The following is a 20,793-nucleotide window of genomic DNA, read 5'->3' as shown; positions in this document are numbered from 1 at the left end:
TGATCTGTTTTGACAGGTAATTGTTTGCTATTTTCAGGATAGGTTAGAGGGTTTAGGAGTATATTTAGAATAAGTGCTAAATAGGAGGTAGGATTGAGGGCTTTTATTTTTTTTGTTTGTTTTGTTTTGATTTTAAAGGATGAGAGAGACTTGACATGTTTAAAGAAAGGAAAAGGAGCCAGCAGAGAAGCAGGTATTGAAGTTCTACGCACAAGAAAAGGAAGAGAATAGAGAAACCTTGGGAGGAGATAAAATCAAAGCTCATAGAGAGGTGATCCTTGAAAAGGAAACATGAAGAAGGGATGGAAGAAGATATATTTGGAAATCATCAAGGTGGAAGTTGAATTTGGAGTAAGTTACCAACAGCTGATTTTTAATTCATTACAAAATTGTTTCTCTTTTTGGTTCTTTTTTGTTTTTTGGCTGAGAGACACCTGGGATCTCCTCTCCCCAACCAGGGATTGAACCTGGACTCCCTACACTGGAAGAAAAAGTCTTAACCACTGGACTGCCAGGAAAGTCTTCCCATCAGCCTGTTTTGTTCCCAGACAGTGATCTAGGTACTTTTCTGTGTGCTATTACATTTAATTTTACAAAAATTCTATTGCTTGCCTGAGTGCTAAGTCACGTCTGACTCTTTGTGACCATGTGGACTGTAGCCCTCCAGGCTCCTCTGTCCATGGGATTCTCCAGGCAAGAATACTAGAGTAGGTTGTCATGCTCTCCTCCAAGGGATCTTCCTGACTCAGAGATGGAGCCCATGTCTCTTGTGTCTCCTGCATTGACAGGTGGGTTCTTTCCCACAGGCGCCATCTGGGAAGCCCATAGCTTGGTTCGATATTCCCATTTGACAGCTGAAGGGAGCTATGGCTCAGAGAGATTAAATTTCCCAAGACATCTTTATGGAACTGAAGAAATCTGGAACCTAGATATATATTTGACTTCAAAGTTTAATAATTTCTACCTTTATAGGGTCTGTTAATGCTTTATGATTTTTTATTTTTTAATATTTTCCTTTTTGAATGAATGAGTTAAGTTATCTGGAGAATGATCAAAGGATAGAGTGGGCTAGAGGACTCCAGTTCAGTTCAGTCACTCAGTTGTGTCCAGCTTTTTGTGACCCCATGGACTGCAGCACGCAAGGCTTCCCTGTCCATCACTAACTCTTGGAGCCACTCAAACAAACGTCCATCAAGTTGGTGATGCCATCCAACTATCTCATCCTCTGTCGTCCCCTTCTCCTCCCACTTTCAATCTTTCCCAGCATCAGAGTCTTTTCTTTGCATCAGGTGGCCAAAGTATTGGAGTTTCAGCTTCAGCATCAGTCCTTCCAATGAATATTCAGGATTGATTTCCTTTAGGATGGACTGGTTGGATCTCCTTGCAGTCCAAGGGACTCTCAAGGGTCTTCTCCAACACCACAGTTCAAAAGCATCAATTCTTCGATGCTCAGCCTTCTTTATGGTTCAACTCTCACGTCCATACATGACTCCTGGGAAAACTATAGTTTTGACTAGACGGACCTTTGTCAGCAAAGTAATGTCTCTGCTTTTTAACACTCTGTTTAGGTTGGTCATAGCTTTTCTTCCAAGGAGCAAGCGTCTTTTAATTTCATGGCTGCAGTCACCATCTGCAGTGATTTTGGAGCCCCCCAAAATAAAGTCTGTCACTGTTTCCATTGTTTCCCCATCTATTTGCCATGAAGTGATGGGACTGGATGCCATGATCTTAGTTTTCTGAATGTTGAGCTTTAAGCCAACTTTTCCACTCTCTTCTTTCACTTTCATCAAGAGGCTCTTTAGCTCTTCACTTTCTGCCATGAGGGTGGTGTCATCTACGTATCTGAGGTTATTGGTATTTCTTCTGGCAATCTTGATTCCAGCTTGCGCTTCATCCAGCCTGGCATTTTGCATGATGTACTCTGCATATAAGTTAAATAAGCAGAGTGACAGTATACAGCCTTGACGTAGTCCTTTCCTGATTTGGAACCAGTCTTTTGTTCCATGTCCAGTTCTAAGTTGCTTCTTGACCTGCATACAGATTTCTCAGGAGGCAGATCAGGTGGGCTGGTATTCCCATCTCTTTCAGAATTTTCCAGTTTGTTGTGATCCACACAGTCTAAGGCTTTGGTATAGTCAATAAAGTAAAAGTAGATGTTTTTCTGAAACTCTCTTGCTGTTTCTATGATCCAGTGGATGTTAGGAGTTTGATCTCTGGTTCCTCTGCCTTTTCTGAATCCAGCTTGAGCATCTGGAAGTTCATAGTTCACGTACTGCTGGAAGTTCACGGTTTACACTGTTGAAGCCTGGCTTGGAGAATTTTGAGCGTTAGTTTGCTAGCTTGTGAGATGAGTGCAATTGTGTGGTAGTTTGAGCATTCTTTGGCATTGCCTTTCTTTGGGATTGGAATGAAAACTGACCTTTTCTAGTCCTGTGGCCACTGCTGAGTTTTCCAGATTTGCTGGCTTATTGAGTGCAGCACTTTAATAGCATTATCTTTTAGGATTTGAAATAGCTCAACTGGAACTCCATCACCTCCACTAGCTTTGTTCATAGTAATGCTTCCTAAGGCCCGTTTGACTTCACATTCCAGGATGTCTGGCTCTAGGTGAGTGATCACACCATTGTGGTTATCTGGGTCATGAAGTTGTTTTTGGATAGTTCTTCTGTGTATTCTTGCGACCTTAAAATCTGCTTCTGTTAAGTCCACACCAATTTCTGTCCTCTATTGTGCTCAATTTTGCATGAACTGTTCCCTTGGTATCTCTAACTTTCTTGAAGAGATCTCTAGTCTTTCCCATTCTATTATTTTCCTCTGTTTCTTTGCATTGATCACTGAGGAGGGCTTTCTTATCTCTCCTTGCTGTTCTTTGGAACTCTGCATTCAAATAGGTGTATCTTTCCTTTTCTCCTTTGCCTTTAGCTTCTTTTCTTTTCTCAGCTATTTGTAAGGCCTTGTCAGACAACCACTTTGCCTTTTTGCATTTCTTTTTCTTGGGGATGGTCTTGATCACTGCCTCCTGTACAGTGTCACGAACTTCCATCTATAGTTCTTCAGACACTCTGTCTATCAGATCTAATCCCTTGAATCTATTTCTCACTTCCACTGTATAATTGTAAAGGATTTGATTTAGGTCATACCTGAATGGTCTAGTGGTTTTCCCTACTTTCTTCAATTTAAGTCTGAATTTAGCAGTAAGGAGTTCATGATATGAGCCACAGTCAGTTCCTGGTCTTTTTTTTCTGACTATATAGAGCTTCTCCATCTTTGGCTGCAAAGAATATAAACAATCTGATTTGGTATTGACCATCTGGTGATGTCCATGTGTAGAGTCTTCTCTTGTGTTGTTGGGAGAGAGTGTTTGCTATGACCAGTGCATTCTCTTGGCAAAACTCTGTTAGCCTTTGACCTGCTTCATCTTGTACTCCAAGGCCAAATTTGCCTGTTACTCCAGGTAGCTCTTGACTTCCTACTTTTGCATTCCATTCCCCTATAATGAGGAGGACATCTTTTTTGGATGTTAGTTCTAGAAGGTCTTGTGGGTCTTCATAGAACCATTCAACCTCAGCTTCTTCAGCATTACTGTTCAGGGCATAGACTTGGATTACGGTGATATTGAATGATTTGCCTTGGAAATGAACAGAGATCATTCTGTCGTTTTTGAGATTGCATCCAAGTACTGCATTTTGGACAGTTGTTGACTGTGATGGCTACTCCATTTCTTCTAAGGGATTCCTGCCCACAGTAGTAGATATAATGGTCATCTGAGTTAAAGTCACCCATTCTAGTCCATTTTAGTTCACTGATTACTAGAATGTCGACGTTCACTCTTGCCATCTCCTGTTTGACCATTTCCAATTCGCCTTGATTCATGGACCTAACATTCCAGGTTCCTATGCAGTATTGCTTTTTACAGCATCAGACTTTACTTCCATCACCAATCACATCCACAGCTGGATGTTGGTTTTGCTTTGGCTCCGTCTCTTCACTGTTTCTGGAGTTATTTCTCCACTCTTCTTGAGTATTGGGCACCTACCAACCTGGGGAGTTCATCTTTCAGTGTCATACCTTTTTGCCTTTTCATTCTGTTCATGGGGTTCTCAAGACAAGAATACTGAAGTGGTTTGCCATTCCCTTCTCCAGTAGACCATGTTTTGTCAGAACTCTCTGCTATAACCTGTCTGTCTTGGGTGGCCCTATACAGCATAGCTCATAGTTTCTTTGAGCTAGACAAGGCTGTGGTCCATGTGATCAGATTGGTTAGTTTTCTGTGATTGTGGTTTTCATTCTGTCTTCCCTCTGATGGAGAAGGGTAAGAGGCTTATGGAAGCTTCCTGATGGGAGAGACTGACTGAGAGGGAAACCGGGTCTTGTTCTGATGCGCGGGGCCATGTTCAGTAAATCTTTAATCCGATTTTCTGTTGATGGGCGAAGCTGTGTTATTTCTCTATTGCTTGACCTGAGGCCAAACTGTGGTGGAGGTAATGAAGATAATGGCGACCTCCTTCAAAAGGTCTCCTACATGCGTTGCTGCAGTCAGTGCCTCTGACCCTGAAGCAAGCCACTCCAAAGAGTGTAAAAAGTTTGGAGTAGCAGTCATGGAAAAAGTAAGGGAGTCACCAGAGATGAGCAGATGAGCAAAAGGGCCGTCGAACCTCAGGGCCCTACTGAGGTTGGACAGATTACCCAGTCAGCTATCCATTCTGTCTCCACCAATTCTCAGATGTTTTTGAATTCTGTTGGTGTGGGCCTGAGAAGAAGACACACTATGTTGTAATGGGAGACTCAGAGCAAGTCACATGTCTTGTGCTTCAATTTTCTCATCTCTGTAAGGGTCTGGGTTAGTTGATTTCTCAAATTCTAGGACTTCTATGGTGTTCCGAGGAGTTTTAAGAGAGGAAGTGTGTCTAGTGATTGATTTTTTTTTTTTAGGGAAGAAGTGGTTGAAACCACACAGCTTTCAGATTCAAGCTTAGTTTTCAGTTTAACTTCTCTGTTATATTTAAAGTACCAGATGTTTGTTTTTACAGTCTGAAAGTCCTGACATTTATTCAAAGTAATGTATTTACTACCTTTGGAGTCTGAAAACCTGGATCCTAATTTCAGCTCCATCACTTCCTAGATGTGAATATCCAAGTCAGCTAAGCTTTAGTTTCCTCATTTATAAAATGGAGCTAGTAACCATTTCTTCAAAAGTATCAGGATGATGTATGTGAGAGGTCTTTGTAAAACTGTAGAGTGTTTAGTAAATATGAGAAAAGATATGATTAGACCTGGCAAGGAAAAGGATTAATACTGTGATCAGTGCTGTACAAGGGAGTGAACTCTGGTTTAGAGGGCATCCTTCAGTTCCAGGGTACTAGTGGTAAGACAAACCTCTCAGGGTACGTACTGTCAGTGCATTGAATTTAGAAATTTATTTGTAGTATGTGATGTTACTGGATCTTTTTCAAGTGTACATTTAAAATCAAATTTTATTTTGAATCAAATCTGTGACTTAATAAAACAGCCTCCATTGTTAAATATTCTCTGTATGTATTCTCTCAGATGTGAGCTTGTTAGCCACATTTCCAGGAGTATTTTTAAAATAACCCTTGACTGTGTTTGAAGGATAAATAGCAATTTTATGATTATCTGACAGAACTTACATTGCTTAGTTTGTTTGTTTCCTTTGTAGATGGCTGATTCTGATGGAACTCAACATCATCTCTTATAGAGAACTGTCTTAGCCCACCATGACCCTGCAAGTCTCATCTAGCAGATAACCAAAATACTGGATTCTGTCTACCCAGCTGCCTACTCTCTTCTTTGTACTTAGGTTGGAAATACAGTGTCAGAAATTGGCAGAAAAGGTTAATGATTCATCTTTACCTTGAGTGATCCCAAAGCACTTTGTCCATGTCTCCGCAGGGCACTTTTCCCTCTGTAGCTTATTTACCTCTTTATTCTCCCCACTGAACAGTGACTGTTTATGAAAATAAACTGAACTAAGGGGGATTCCCTGGTGGTCTAGTGATTAGGACTTGGCACTTTCACTGCTATCAGCCCAGGTTCTATCCCTGGTGGGGAAACTAAGGTCCTGCAAGCCATGTGTCATGCCCCCGCCTCCCCCAAAGTTAACAACTGAGCTAAGGATTCCTTTGTTGTTGGTTTCAAATTATTTAACCATTAGGCTTAATGCTGCCACACAGGTTTTGCACGTTACTTTCTTCTTTTAAAATGAAATTACTGTTACATTCAGTATCCTATGATAAACCATAGTGGAAAAGAATATGAAAAATAATGTATGTGTATGTATGTATATATAGCTGAGTCACTTTGCTGTATAGCAGTAATACAGCATTGTAATTCAACTATACTGCAATAAAAATAAATGTAAAAAAAGAATGAAATCACTGGATCAGCAGATATGAACATTTATATAGAGCTTCGTTGTTTAAAATTTTTTTAATTTCCTTTTTTTGGCTGTGCTGCACAGTTTGTGGTAGTTTTCCCGCCAGGGATTGAAACCAGGCCACAGCAGTGAAAGTCTGGAATTCTAACTACTGGGCCAGCAGGGAACTCCTTAATTTTATTTATTTATTTTAATTAGAGGATAATTACAATATTGTGATGGTTTTTGCCATACAGCAACATGAATTGGCCATAGGCATACGTGTGTCCCCTCCCTCCTGAAACCTCCTCTCACCTCCCTCCCCGCCACATCCCTCCAGATTGTCACAGAGCACCGACTTTGGGTTCCCTGCATCATATATAATCTTGCCTGGAAAATCCCATGGACAGAGGAGCCTGGTAGGCTGCAGTCCATGGGGTTGCTAAGAGTCGGACACGACTGAGTGACTTCACTTTCACTTTTCACTTTCATGCATTGGAGAAGGCAATGGCAACCCACTCCAGTGTTCTTTCCTGGAGAATCCCAGGGATGGGGGAGCCTGGTGGGCTGCCGTCTGTGGGGTCACACAGAGTTGGACACGACTGAAGCGACTCAGCAGCAGCTGTCTGTTTTATATATGGCAGTGAATATGTTTCAGTGCTGTTCTCTCAAATCATTCCACCCTCTCCTTCTCCCACTGAGTTCAAAAGCCTGTTCTTTCTGTCTCTGTCTCCTTTGCTGCCCTGCACGTAGTATTGTTGGTACCGGTTTTCTAAATTCCCTATATGTCCATTAATATATGATATTTAAAAATAAGTAGTGCTTCACAGATCTACTCTTAGCAGATTTCAAGTATGCAGTACTTTGTTATTAACTATAGTCATCAGGCTGTACTTTAGGTCTCCAGAACATACTCATCTTATACCCTTTCATCAGTGCCTTTCCTCTTCTCCTTTCTCTTCCCCCGAAACTAAATATTTTATTCTGTTTTTTTATTCATTTATTTATTTGTGGCTGCACTGGGTCTTTGTTGCTACGTGCAGGCTTTCTCTGGTTGCAGTACACAGGCTCTGGGCCCTTGGGCTTCAGTACAGGGGGCTCATTGCTTGTGGCTCTCAGGCCCTGGGGTGTGCAGGCTTCAGTAACTGTGGCATGTGGGCTTAGTTACCCCTCAGCACATAGAATCTTTCCGACCAGGGATCAAACCCATGTCCCCTGCATTGTTAGGTGGATTCTTATCCACTGTATCAGCAAGGAAGTCTCAAATTTTTAGCCATTCTGATAAGCAAGAAAAACCAAAATAAAACTCACTTTACATTGGCATTTTCCTTGTTAGCAATCAGGCTGAACATATTTTCATTTTTATTAACCGTTTTTATTTCTTCAGTGAATTCCTTCTCTTCATTCCCATTTATCTGTTCATGTGTGTCAATCACATAGCTATTTTAAAAGGTTGAGTTGACAACAAATATGGAATTTCATTTCTTTACATGTTTAGTTTGGGGTTAAATTATTTTTGGAGATTTTATAAGTGGTATTTTCATCAGAGTTAATGTTTACTGCCAAAATTGTTTTTTGGAAAGATTTGACATGTCACTGAGTACTGTAGCTTTTTAAAAATATGTTTTGTTCTGGGGGATTTTCTCGTAATGTAGTATATATATATATAAAACGACAGGAAGAAACCATGCTACATTTTTCTAGGTGCAGATTTTGTCATGATCAGTGATGATGAATTGCCTTTGCTGAGGCCTGTCCTTTATAACTCACTAATATATTTCTTGAGAGTACTTTTGCTTATCAGTAGGCCGCACCTCTATTTCAAAGCTGATTCATGCTGCTTAGTGTGACAGAGGACTGTTTAACCAGGAGGAGGAGGTCACAGTTTTTCTTGAAATGGAAAATTAGTTTCATTTTTGTCTTTACCCTTAATTAATGTTAGATGTTCATTATATGTGTTTAAAATTAAGTAATCTTTTTACAAGTATAACTTTTACTAAACAGACCTTCTAATTTTATTCTTTTTTTAATATTTATTTTATTTGGTTGTGTTGGGTCTTAGTTGCAGCAAATGGAATCTTTAGTTGTGGCTCATGGACTCTCTTGTTGTGCCGTGCAGGCTTAGTTGCTCTAAGGCATGTGGGATCTTTTTTTTTCTTGGCCACACCATCGGACATGTGGAAGTTCCCCGACCAGGGACTGAACCTAAGCCCTCTGGATTGCAAGGCAGATTCTTAACCACTGGACTACCAGGGAAGTCCCTGAACAGACCTTTTAAAAGACATTTGTGAAATTGTTTTACTGAGAGTGTGATTGTTAATCTCTATTTTAAAATTTTCAGTATTTTTTATTTCTGCAAAATCCTATTTACATTTTTAATTTATCTATATCTCTTTATAACATTCCATTTTCCCAAAAAAGCAAAAACAAATGAAGTTCTTATGAACTATTTGTAGCTACCAAATTTCTATGTAGTATTAACAAGAATAATCGAGAAATAGCAAAGAAAGTAATTTTAAGAAACGAAAAGTCTACCAATCAAAAGGGTAGATTCTGTGGTGTCGGATAATAAAGGTACATGTAGATTACAGTGTTAACTCCTTGTGTTAAGTAGTAGCGTCTGTCTGAACAGTTGTAGATCACTCCGGGAGTTGGTGATGGACAGGGAGGCCTGGCGTGCTGCGATTCACGGGGTGGCGAAGAGTGGGACACGATGGAGACTGAACTGACTGGCTGACTGACTAGAAGAGCAGTTGACACACTGTTTCTTTTTTTTATGGTGAAAACTTTTGTATTTGGAATTAGCCAGTTGGACTCAGTTTAGATAGATGAGCCCAGTTTCATAGGCAACATCCAAAGCATCATAGCCAGGAGCCAGTTGAATGTACGCCTTCTTCCCTCCGTCAGGTCTGATCAGGGTGCTGGCTTGAGCCACGTCAGGGTCATAGAGCTTCTCGCAGCTGTTCAGTTCGGTGCTTGTTGGCCCTGACATCCACAGCGAACACCAGTGTGGTGTTGTCTTCTGTTTTCTTCATGGCTGACTCGGTGGTGAGGGGGAATCTGATGATGGCATAGTGGTCAAATTTGTTTCTCCTAGGGGCGCTCTTCTGAGGATATCTGGGCTGCCTCCTGAGCCGCAGAGTTTTGGTCTGGATCTTTCGTGTGTGTGTGTGTGTGTGGCTGTGGACACCTTTTGACATTGCTCTCTTGGCCTTCAAAGCCTTTGCTTTGGCTTCGGCGCCATCTTCATGAAAAGGCCACTGTTTCTTAATCTTGTTTATTCCTCTAATGGTTAGCTTTTTAGTCAAGTCCAAGAAATAAATGGAAATAATATTTTAAATTGTCCCTTCTCTGCTAATATATAGTGGTTTCATCATCTTGATACTATTTTTAGATACTACTCATTTTGATCAAGTTTGACCTCTTGCTAGCTAAAATCTGCCTTGAGTTTTGTTTTGGAACTAAAATCAAGGAGTGAGGTGAGCTTTAGCATTATGTAGAAGTAGAGCCCTACTTCTCACCTGGTTAGAAAGGGAAGACTCTCTTCTTTGCTACCTGTATTTCCATTATTACACATATATTGTATTAATACTTTCTCCTTAATCTGACCATCTGTTTTTCTCTACTGGTATTGCTTTTAAGGTTAAAGTTAAATTTACTCTCCTTTGTATACTATCTGGCGTGGTACTTAGCATGTAATTGGCTCTTAATAGTCACTTGCTTAGCTCAACAGTTATTAAGTACCTACTATATATAGGCACAGGTCAGTTTTTTCTGTTTTATTATGTTTATTTATTGGGCTGTGCCTCGTCTCAGGTGTGTCATGCAGGATCTTTGATCTCTGTTGCAGTATGTGGGATCTTTAGTTGTGGCATGTGGGATCTTGTTCCCTGACCAGGAATTGAACCCAGGTTCCCTGCATTGGGAGCTTGGAGTCTTAGCCACTGGACTACCAGGGACGTCCTATTTTGAGCTAATTTTTGTATTTTCTATTTCACTGATTTCCACTGTAATTCTTATTATTTCCTTCCTTTTGGTTTATTTTGGTTTTCTTCCTACAGCTATAAATTTCCCTCTAAGCACTGAACAACTGAGCGCACAAACAAAAGTACTGCTCTCTCTAGCTGTATCCCGTAAAGTTTGGTATTTTGTGTTTTCATTTTCATTAATTTCATCTACTTTGTATATGTTGGGAGTGTAGCTAGAGGGCCTCTTCCTGGGGAATACTTAGAAAAGTTAGTACTTTATCTCCTGCTGCTGCAACTGTCTCAGGGTTACAACTGGTAATTTTTACTTCCTTCCACTCTCCATTTCAGATTCCCCTTGCCCTCAGCTATCATCTCTGCCAGTCTCAATGACTTTACTTGGTGGTAGGACCCAAACCCTCATTCCTGAGGAATCTGAACCACTGGTTACATACATGCTTTTCTCAGATTAGTTTTCCAGCTTGTCTGTTTACCATACTATCAGAATTGGGAAAGGAATACCAGTAGGCACCCAAGTGGATCATCTGGATTCTAAATATACGTTCACTGTCTCCTTTGTGGTGTGGAATAGCAACCTTCTTTCTGATAAGGAGGTTTAGTTACCCCTGCCAAGATGGTAGTTCCTCTTCTTGCCTGGTGATCCCTGGATGCAAGGACTCCACAATGCCCAGGCAATAGCCATAGCTTATAGCCTCTTGGGACTCTTTTTGTCTCCTGTGGAAGTATTCCTTTTTTTGATGACCTAGATCTTTAACTCTGCAGAACTCAGAGTTTCAGGGATCCCAGGTGGGTCTTGGGGTTTGATAATAAACAAGGTTTGATAATAAACAATTCTTTACCACTGAGCCAAGGAAGCCTTGGGATGATGCTTACTGGTACATTAAACATTTCAGTAACTCTCATGTAGTGTTCACTGGAGGAAAGGCAAATGTACACCCAGAAAATATCTCTGTTTCTTCCAGAGTTCAGTTCAGTCACTCAGTCGTGTCCAACTCTTTGCAACTCCATGCACTGCAGCACGCCAGGCCTCCTTGTCCATCACAAACTCCTGGAGTTCACCCAAACCCATGTCCATTGAGTCGGTGATGCCATACAACCATCTCATCCTCTGTCGTCCCCTTCTCCTCCTGCCCTCAGTCTTTCCCAGCATCAAGGTCTTTTCAAATGAGTCAGCTCTTTGCATCAGGTGGCCAAAGGATTGGAGTTTCAGCTTCAACATCAGTCCCTCCAATGAACGCCCAGGACTGATCTCCTTTAGGATGGACTGGTTGGATCTCCTTGCAGTCCAAGGGACTCTCAAGAGTCTTCTCCAACACCACAGTTCAAAAGCATCAATTCTTCGACACTCAGCTTTCTTTATAGTCCAACTCTCACATCCATACGTGACCACTGGAAAAACCATAGCCTTGACTAGATGGACCTTCGTTGGCAAAGCTGCTGTCTAAAGCTCTGCCCATTGGGCACTGCCTTTCAGTGCCACGTCCTGATGAGACTGTAGTGCAGCCACTGTCCAGTTTTGACTTGGACTCTGTTGCAGCCATCTGTGAAGGGGAGAGCTTTTCCTTTGTCAGCTGGCTATGAGGGCCCCCCAGTGGCCAAAGGTATATACTAAGGCAGGGACACTTGGCAGCAGTGGTGGATGATACCAGGGTTTGGCTGTCTGCTCATGCTCATGACTTCTGGTCCTTCTTGTGCATGATACTGGATGTATCACCTACCTAAAGGCTGGACCCACCCAACCTTACAACTTGGTATATCTCATAGAATCTAGGTCATGGCGGATGATTCTGGATGAATGGTCAACTTGGTATCACATCTCCAGGTGTTCTATATCTGCTGATTAATGAACTCTCCTGCAGAACAACTGGATTCTGAAGGCAGGGCTGAGCCTCAGCTTTGCTAGTCACTGCCCCCACTTCACCCAGCCTGGACAGAGCTTCTCATGCATTGAGAGCTCATTCTGTGCTGATCGACTCGGCAGGTAAAGAATCCACCTGCCGGTGCAGGAGACATAGGTTTGACCCCTCGGTTAGGAAGATCCCCTGGAGAAGGAAATAGCAGCCCTCTCCAGTATTTTTGCCTGGGAAATCCCATGGACAGAGAAGCCTGATGGGCTACAGTCCACGCGGTCACACAACTTAGAGTCGGGCACAACTTAGCGACTAAACTACCACCACCATTAATATAGTAGGTCAGTGTGATTTTTTTTAGGAAGTCCATATTATCATAGGACTGGACTATATGAGATGATGGCAAAATTGACATAGTCCTGTAAAAGTATGGTGTAATCCATTCCATGTGAATTGTTTTTGATCCTACCTCCTTGGGAGGAGTAAGAGAAAAAGAGTTAATTCTTCCATGTTTGTCTACTTACTTTGCTTGTGGCTGTGTTAGTCGGCTCTAGCAACAATACCGCATCTGGCATGGCAGCTGCAGTTGTGCCTACTATTAGATTTTGTGATAATCTCCTACCTTCCTGCAGGATGTGTCTGGTTCCTGCAGAACCCACATGGTAAATCCTGCATCCTGTAGGAGTACAGCACTAATTTCTGTCATCTCCCCTCCCTTGCCCCCAGAATACAATTTTGTCTTCTTTTGTATGTATTATCTTGGAAAGTGGGATGGGGCATCCACTTTTAGAGGCTTTCTTCCACTTGACCTTTCCCAGTATAATAACTCTTACCCCTTAGACCAAGGACTAACTAATTTCCAAGCGTGTCTATTTTAGTATACATTTGGGGTCCAGGGAAATGACCACCAGGGGGTCCACACACCCTGCGGGCCCATTGTGAACTGGATCTTAGGCAGGACTCGTTTATTTCCTGGTCCTCGTAAGTGCGTGATGATACTTCCAGACCCCAGATGTTGATGTCAGCCTTTCCTTAGAAAGTTAGCATTCCTGTTTATGCAGTTTACAATTGCCTGAGTAAATCACCATAGACAGAGCTGACAGCATTATTTGTGTGCTGGGTACTCCTGGATTGAGAATGGTCAAGAGAAACTGCCCATCAGAAGTGCCATAGCACTCCTAGCCTGAGCAGGGAAAGGATGGCCAGGTGGGGCCAGAGGGAGGGGCCAAGAGACCCCTCCTGGAAAGACACGAAGAGGTGGACTGAGTGTGAACTGAGCACATGCTTCATTTTCACTATCAGATTTCACTATGGAACCGAAATTCATAGATAAAATTATTAAGGATTTTAAGACAGTGACAAAGTGTGTTAGTCAGTCAGTTGTGTCCAACTCTTTGTGACCCCACGGACTGTAGCCCAGCAGGCTGCTCTGTTCATGAGATTCTCCAGGCAAGAATACTGAAGTGGATTGCCATTCCCTTCTCCAGAGGATCTTCCAACTCAGGGATCAAACCCGGGTCTCCTGCATTGCAGGCAGATTCTCTATCATCTGAGCTACAGGGAAGATCCAAAGTCACTCAGTCATGTCTGACTCTTTGCAACCCCATGGACTATACAGTCCATGGAATTCTCCAGGCCACAATACTGGAGTGGGTAGTTTGTCCCTTCTCCAGCGGATCTTCCCAACCCAGGAATCGAACCAGCGTCTCCTGCATTGCAGGCGGATTCTTTACCAACGGAGCTATCAGGAAAGCCAACACAGTGACTGCAGAGCGTTAAACTTCAAATGTAGAAACCTCCTGAGTGGAGTCCCTGAGACCTATAGCATATGGGTCTCTTAGGCCATTGGAGAAGGGAATGGCAACTCCCTCCAGTAGTCTTGCCTGGAGAATCCCATGGACAGAGCCTGACAGGCTACATTCTGTGGGTTCACAAAGAGTTGGACACAACTGAGCGACTAACACTACTCTTAGGCCATAGGTTTCTTAGGAAATTTTTATACTTGCTTTGGTGTTACAAGTTCTTTTCTCTTGGGTACCTGGCCTGCTTCAGTCATAGGGGTCAGAATCTGAAACTGGTTCAGGTTCAGCAATTGGGCACTGATTCTGATTTTTTTTTTTTTAATTGAGGCAACTGCCCTCAGCATCCTGATCTTCCATCCCTGATTTCTTTTGACGTGACAGATAGAGAAGTACTCTTATTAGCTGCTAGTCTGTTTTGCTTCAAGTGATATCGGGCTTTATTAACTATCTCCATAAATCTGTGAGTCAGATCCCTTTGACTGCCACCCTGACTTTGGTGATCTTTATAGTAATTGTGTCCACCTGGCTTCAAACATTAAGTACCACAGCCTGGTCTCCTTTGTTTTAGGATCGTGTCATCACCATTGCTATCAGTGGTATTAGTTTTGTACCAAACTCTTACAGAGAACAGCTTTGAAACTTCAAGTAACATAATACTTGGATGGATTTTCTGACCATTTCAGCAAGCCAGCTTCACTATGTGAGCCTTTTAATCCCTTCCTCCTCTGTCTGCCTGTGCAGTTTTGACATTGCTATTTATCATGGACCATGGCTTTTCCAGCTTTTAGGAACCATCCTAGTGGTAAGTTCATACCATATTCTGAGATTTTTGCCAGGGTGTTAGATCTTCTATCTTCGGAGAGTGATCAGGAACCTTATGTTCTGGTTCTCATGTTTAAGCCCCCTCAGAATTCACATTCACTCTCACCTGGCCCCTGTTGGGTACCAGCTGGCTAAGTCTTGCATCGCCCTTGGGTTATAGTTCCTTTCAGACCTTATCAGGCATAGCACATCTGGACTCGGTTACGTCGTGACCTACTGCAAGTTAAAGGCCTCCTACTTAGGAGGCATGGAGGTGGCAGGTGCTAAGGAGACATTGTTTACTGGGCAGGGTGGGAAGGCCTCTGCGTTATCTTCCGGTGAGGGGAGAGGAGCAGATCATATAGGGATGATGGGCGCCTTTTCTTTCTGGGGACACTTTCACATTCAAAATTTTGGAGGGGGAGCAACTCCACTGTCTCCATCTCTTGTGTTAGAGTCTCATTCGTTCCCAATCAGGACCCTGATGTTGGCATAGCATACCTCCCTTGGCCGAGAGTTAACCTTCTGTGGTGCTGGGCTACACAGCACCAGTTGACTAACTCCTGGGCCTGGTTTCTAGCTGCTTCTCTCCTCCTGCTGCCACAGCAAAGAGCTTCTTTGTGAAAGGTCCTGTGGCCTTCATATTTGATTTTCTTATTTCTTTTTGCTTACTTATTTCTTTATTTAGGGAACACCACAGGACTTTGGGTAAACTCTGGGAGTTGGTGATGGACAGGGAGGCCTGGCGTGCTGCAGTGCATGGAGTCGCAAAGAGTTGGACACAACTGAGCGACTGAACTGAATTGAACTGAACAGGACTTATGGGAGTTTAGCTCCCCAACCAGGACTTGAACCAAGGCCGTGCTGGAAAGTGAAAGTCGCTCCTCTGTCTGTGGAATTCTCAGACTGGAACGGGTAGTCATTCCTTTCTCCAGGGATCTTCCCAACCTAGGGATTGAACCCAGGTCTCCCGCATTGCAGGCAGATTGTTTATCGGCTGAGCTAGACCACCAGTGAATTCCCCATATTTGACTTTCAATTGACCGTTAATCACTCAGCTTTTTGTTGTCTTTTTCTAGAGCATCAGTAGAGTTTAGCAATAGCCATTCGATTTAGTTTAGTGCAGTTAGTCGCTCAGTCATGTCCAACTCTTTGCGAACCCATGGCCTGCAGCACACCAGGCCTCCCTGTCCATCACCAACTCCTGGAGCTTGTTTGAGCTCATGTCCATCAAGTTGGTGATGCCATCCAACCACCTCATCCTCTATCATCCCCTTCTCCTCCTGCCTTTAGTCTTTCCCAGCATCAAGGTCTTTTCAAATGAGTCAGTTCCTTGCATCAGGTGGGTGAAGTATTGGAGCTTCAGCATCAGTCCTTCCAGTGAATATTCGGGGTTGCTTTCCTTTAGGATTAACTGGTTTGATCTCCTTGCAGTCCAAGGGACTCTCAAGAGTCTTCTCCAACACCACAGTTCAAAAGCATCAGTTCTTCGGTACTCAGCTTTCTTTATGGTCCAACTCTCACGTCTGTACATGACTATTGGAAAAACCATAGCTTTGACTAGATGGACCTTTGTCGGCAATTCAATTACATTATCATTATAATTATTATTTCCCCCTTACTCTTCAGGTGCCTCATAAATCCAATCAACTAGAGCATTCTGTCCACAGATAGATCATCAGTCTTCACCACTAGTGAAAGTTTAACTGGACCAGCACCTTGTGCAAGGGATTATTTCTGTTACACCTACCACTGAGTGGGTCCTCAGTGCCAGCTAGTCTGTGAGTGATTCAACTCCAAAACCCTGTCACACTCCTAATTTTCTCAGATCACTGCTGGCCCCAGCTGTTAGTTGTATTCACTTAAAAGCAGACTGTAGTATTCAAATTGTTAACTAATAAGTACTCTTGGGATCAAAGCTAGGAAAGAGATAAAAAGCAAGATTGAGCAGATTTGGTCCTTGTTTTGATTAAGGGTGAGGGATGTTGAATATCTATACTTACTCAACTTTTTTCAAAACTTTTTTTGTTTTGTTTTCAAATTTGAGCATTCTTAACTTACTAAACTACTTTCTACTTTCTTCAGGCAAAACCAATTCCTTTGTTCTACGATATCCTCATATTCTTTCCCAGATATTTATGTGAGTTCTGTGGGGTTTATTTGTTTGTTTGTTTTTTGCATAAAACGCTTTACTTTTGGACTTCCCTGGTTGTGGAGTGGTTGAGAGTCTGCCTGCAAGTGCAGGGGACCTGGAGGATTCCATGTGCCGCGAGGATACTAAGCTTGTGTGCTGCAACTATGGAGCCTACACTCTAAAGCCTGGGCTCTGCTACTAGAGAAGCCACCGCAGTGAGAAGCCTGCACACCGCAACTAGAGAGAAGCTCATCAAGCAGACACAAATAAATGAATAATCTTTAAAAAGAAGCTTGGCCTTTTCCCGCTGCTCTCTATTCCTCCCTCTCTTCCTTCTCCCGCTTCTCACCCCTCCCTTTTTCTCTTTGTCCCCCTTCCTAAAAATTGTTTCTTAACTTGCCTTTTTCCCTTACACTCTGGTAATATTCAGGATGGAGATTGGAAAGGGAACTTATTTGAGGAAACTGAGGATGATGTATATTTTTCAATGAAAATTAGCCTTGAATGTTTTATGATATTTTTATATGTGTGTACCTCAACTCCCTTAAACTAAATCCCAGTTTAAACTATAATCAGTGTAACTTAATTGGGTTTATTTTTTAAGGAATATAAAAGGTGATGGATATTATGTTTTAAGTATATCATTTGCCTTTTTCTCTCTTTAGAAACTATTTGTCACCTTCCTAAACTTGTTAATAGTGGCATGGAAGATCCATTTGGTAAGTATCACCTGCATTTTTCTTAGTAAATGACATTTGTGTTTTATCCTTACCTCCATTAAAGCTTTGAGAGTAAATTGATTTTTTTTCATGTTTATTGTGCTAAACTCTCTATCAGTTCTCAAACTTTTTGACCTCAGCATCCGTTTATACTCTTATGTATAATTGAGGGCCCCAAAGAGTTTTGTTTGTATAACATATATCTATTGATATTTACTATATTAAAAATTAAAATAGAGACTTTTTAGAATATTAATTCATTTAAAAATAACATTAATAAACCATTCATATGTTACATAAATAAAAAATCTTAATGAAAAATAGCCCCCCAAATAAAAAAGATTAACAAGAAGAGTGGCATTGTTTTATATTTTTGCAAATCTCTTTAGTGTCTAGTTTAATAGAAGACAGCTGAATTCATGTATTGGCTTCTTGCATTTAATCTATTTTGTTGTCACATACCCGGCAGAGTTTGGAGAACTGACTGTATAGTTTGGAGCTAATGAGAGTGAAAAGGCATATAACATTTTTGTATTATAAAAAATAATTCTGACATTGCTGTGAGGCACTCAGACTTTGAGATCTAGGTGCCCTAGAATGTTAGTTACTTCAAATAAAGCAAAGAACCATTTGACAAGTTAAAATAAGTTTTAAATTCTGTAACTAGCAACTAGTGACTAGCCAAATCACTTCAATCGTATCCAACTCTTTGCAGTTCTATGAACTGTAGCCCACCGGGTTCCTCTTTCCATAGGATTCTGTAGGCAAGAATACTGGAGTGGGTTGCCATGCCCTTCTCCAGGGGATCTTTCCCACCCAGGGATCAAACCCGCGACTTTTAAGTTTCCTGCATTGCAAGGTGGGTTCTTTACCACTAGCACCACCTAAGAGCGTATAAATCTAGATACACAAAGGTTTTATATTTACCTTTTTGATTAAAAGGTCAGTCACTGTGTACTCAAATCTGTTTTCCTATTGAAAACAAAGAGAGGTACTGTCTGGGATAATTAGTGGACCATTTGGAACATTTGTGCCTTGGGGTGTTTATTTAAGCTTTAGGAGAACTATTGATGTCTCTTTAGTATCCTTAAGGTTACCTCCCTGGTTTAAAAAGTGTCTCTGTAGGGGAGAAATGGTATTACTACCATGCTTTATAATTCTCTAGGATGGGACACCTTAGCTGTTTTCCAGTCTTTTAAATATTAAGCCACCACTTGCCTACATGCTACTGGAAATACTTTTAGAAGTTTGTGATGTGGTCATCTAGAAAGCCCTTTGGGGGAAACGTCATAGTTCCAGTGTCATTGCCATACAGCTTCATTAGAATTCTTGAGGCATAGCTGAAATGAGCCTTCTATTCCTTTTTACTTCTCCCAGATACCGTTGAGAAATTTAAAAGTAAAGATGATGGGTAAAAACTGTAAAAAGAGCCTTTCCATTATCTTAGGTTGCAGGCAACTTTGTAGTTTTATTTTATTTATTTATTTGCCTGCATTGGGTCTTAGTTGCGGTGAGCGAGTGGGATCTTGGTTGTGGTGCACGGGCTCCGTAGTTACAGAGTGCAGATACAGTTTTTTGGGTTTAACACATTGTATATCCCTAAATTTACATTAATCAGTATGCTGATGAGTATGTAAAACATTCTTGTACACCGATGAATATTATACCTCCCTCCATTAAAAGTATAACAGCCAAAAAAGAAAAAAAACAAATCCAAACTATACACTGGGAAGACTAGTTAGGAAGTGCTTTCCACTTAAAATATGCACCACTGGTAGTCAGTGGTTAAGAATCTGGCTTCCAATGCAGGCGACTTGGATTTGATCCCTGGTCCTTGGGGAACTAAGATCCTTTGTGCCTGGAAGCTTACAATTAAGCCTGCACACTGCAGCTACTGAGCCCTCGCGCTCTGGAGCCCACACACCACAACCAGGAGCCCGAGACTGCAACTAAGAGCCAGTACACCCGACGGTAAATAATAAAAAATAAATTAAAATAAAATACTCATCAGCAGAACAAAAAGCAACCAGAGACAGTTTTCCTTGATTAACCTCAGCCTGCTAGAGGCAGGTTTTGATTTGAACATTTTGTGATTCTTCACCAAATGGGAAAAATCTGAGTCTCATTTAATGGCAGAGTAACTTTTGAAGTGTGTGCTCAGTTAACTTCAGTCGTGTCCGACTCTTTTCGACCCATGGACTGTAACCCAGCAGGCTCCTCTGTCCATGGGAATTCTCTAGGCAGGAATACCAGAATGGGATGCCATGCCCTCCTCCAGGGGATCTTCCCAACCCAGGGATTGAACCTGCATCTCTTATGTCTCCTGCATTGCCAGGCGGATTCTTTACCACTAGCACCATCTGGGAAGCACATAACTTGAAATAGTATAGTTAAAGTGTTCCAAGTTTCTATTCTGTTCACACATAGTGAAGCAAAACTTCACTGTTGTATCTGACTCTTTTGCAACCCCATGGACTGTAGGCTCCTCTGTCCATGGGATTTCCCTGGTGAGAATACCGGAGTGGGTTGCCATTTCCTTCTCCAGGGGCTCTTCCCGACCCTGCGTGCTCTGCATTGGCAGGTGGGTTCTTTACCGCGGGGCCACCAGGGAAGCCCACAGTTACCATAGATGACTGAAATTAGGCTCTTTGGGCTCCTGGTGCAATTAAGTAATCAGACTGCTCAGATTAATAGCTGTTGTCTTGTTTTGAAAAGACTGCTGTTTTAAACCTTGTCAGATCAGAATTTCTCCTCTGATTTTAACGACCCTAAATGGCTTCTTTAGGGCTTTGGCTTTTTTTCACTCTGAAGTGTACATTGCATGTAGCTCATCGGTGAAATTCTTAGTTTGAACTCTAGAGGGCAGTTAGTATTTTATTCATAAATTTGTAGCTTCTGGGGCGTTATTTATGAACAGTTTGGTAAATTGAGTTGATATGTTAATAGTTGCCTGGTGACAAATCCTAAAGAACATGTCCATATGATAAACTAGTGTAACATATGACAATTCCAAAGGCTTTTATGGGGAATATTTTTTTTCTCTTTAAGTGACCTCTTTACCTCACCTAATTTAAGCATATCGTAAATAGACTTTAATCTGAGTAAACTTACTATTAAGCTAATTAAAT

General features: G+C 41.7%; 1 protein-coding gene across 6 annotated transcripts in view; it reads left to right on the top strand.

Annotated features, from left to right (window-relative positions):
- The window catches only part of PHACTR4 (phosphatase and actin regulator 4), a 103,839-nt gene that overhangs the window by 6,431 nt on the left and 76,615 nt on the right, over nt 1–20,793 (top strand). For 4 of the 6 annotated variants that reach the window (XM_069578860.1, XM_069578858.1, XM_069578861.1 and 1 more), the window contains exon 2: nt 17,612–17,665. In XM_069578860.1, the coding sequence (XP_069434961.1) occupies nt 17,650–17,665 (16 nt within the window). In that variant the 5' untranslated portion in view covers nt 17,612–17,649. Of the gene's footprint in view, nt 1–138; nt 352–17,611; nt 17,666–20,793 lie in introns of all 6 variants that reach the window. The other 2 variants (XM_069578859.1, XM_069578855.1) reach the window with 1 other exon arrangement.

Source organism: Ovis canadensis, chromosome 2 (genome assembly GCF_042477335.2).
Source record: "Ovis canadensis isolate MfBH-ARS-UI-01 breed Bighorn chromosome 2, ARS-UI_OviCan_v2, whole genome shotgun sequence".
NCBI lineage: Eukaryota > Metazoa > Chordata > Mammalia > Artiodactyla > Bovidae > Ovis > Ovis canadensis.
Note: the sequence above shows the minus strand (reverse complement) of the source record. Positions and strands in the feature narration are given on the sequence as shown.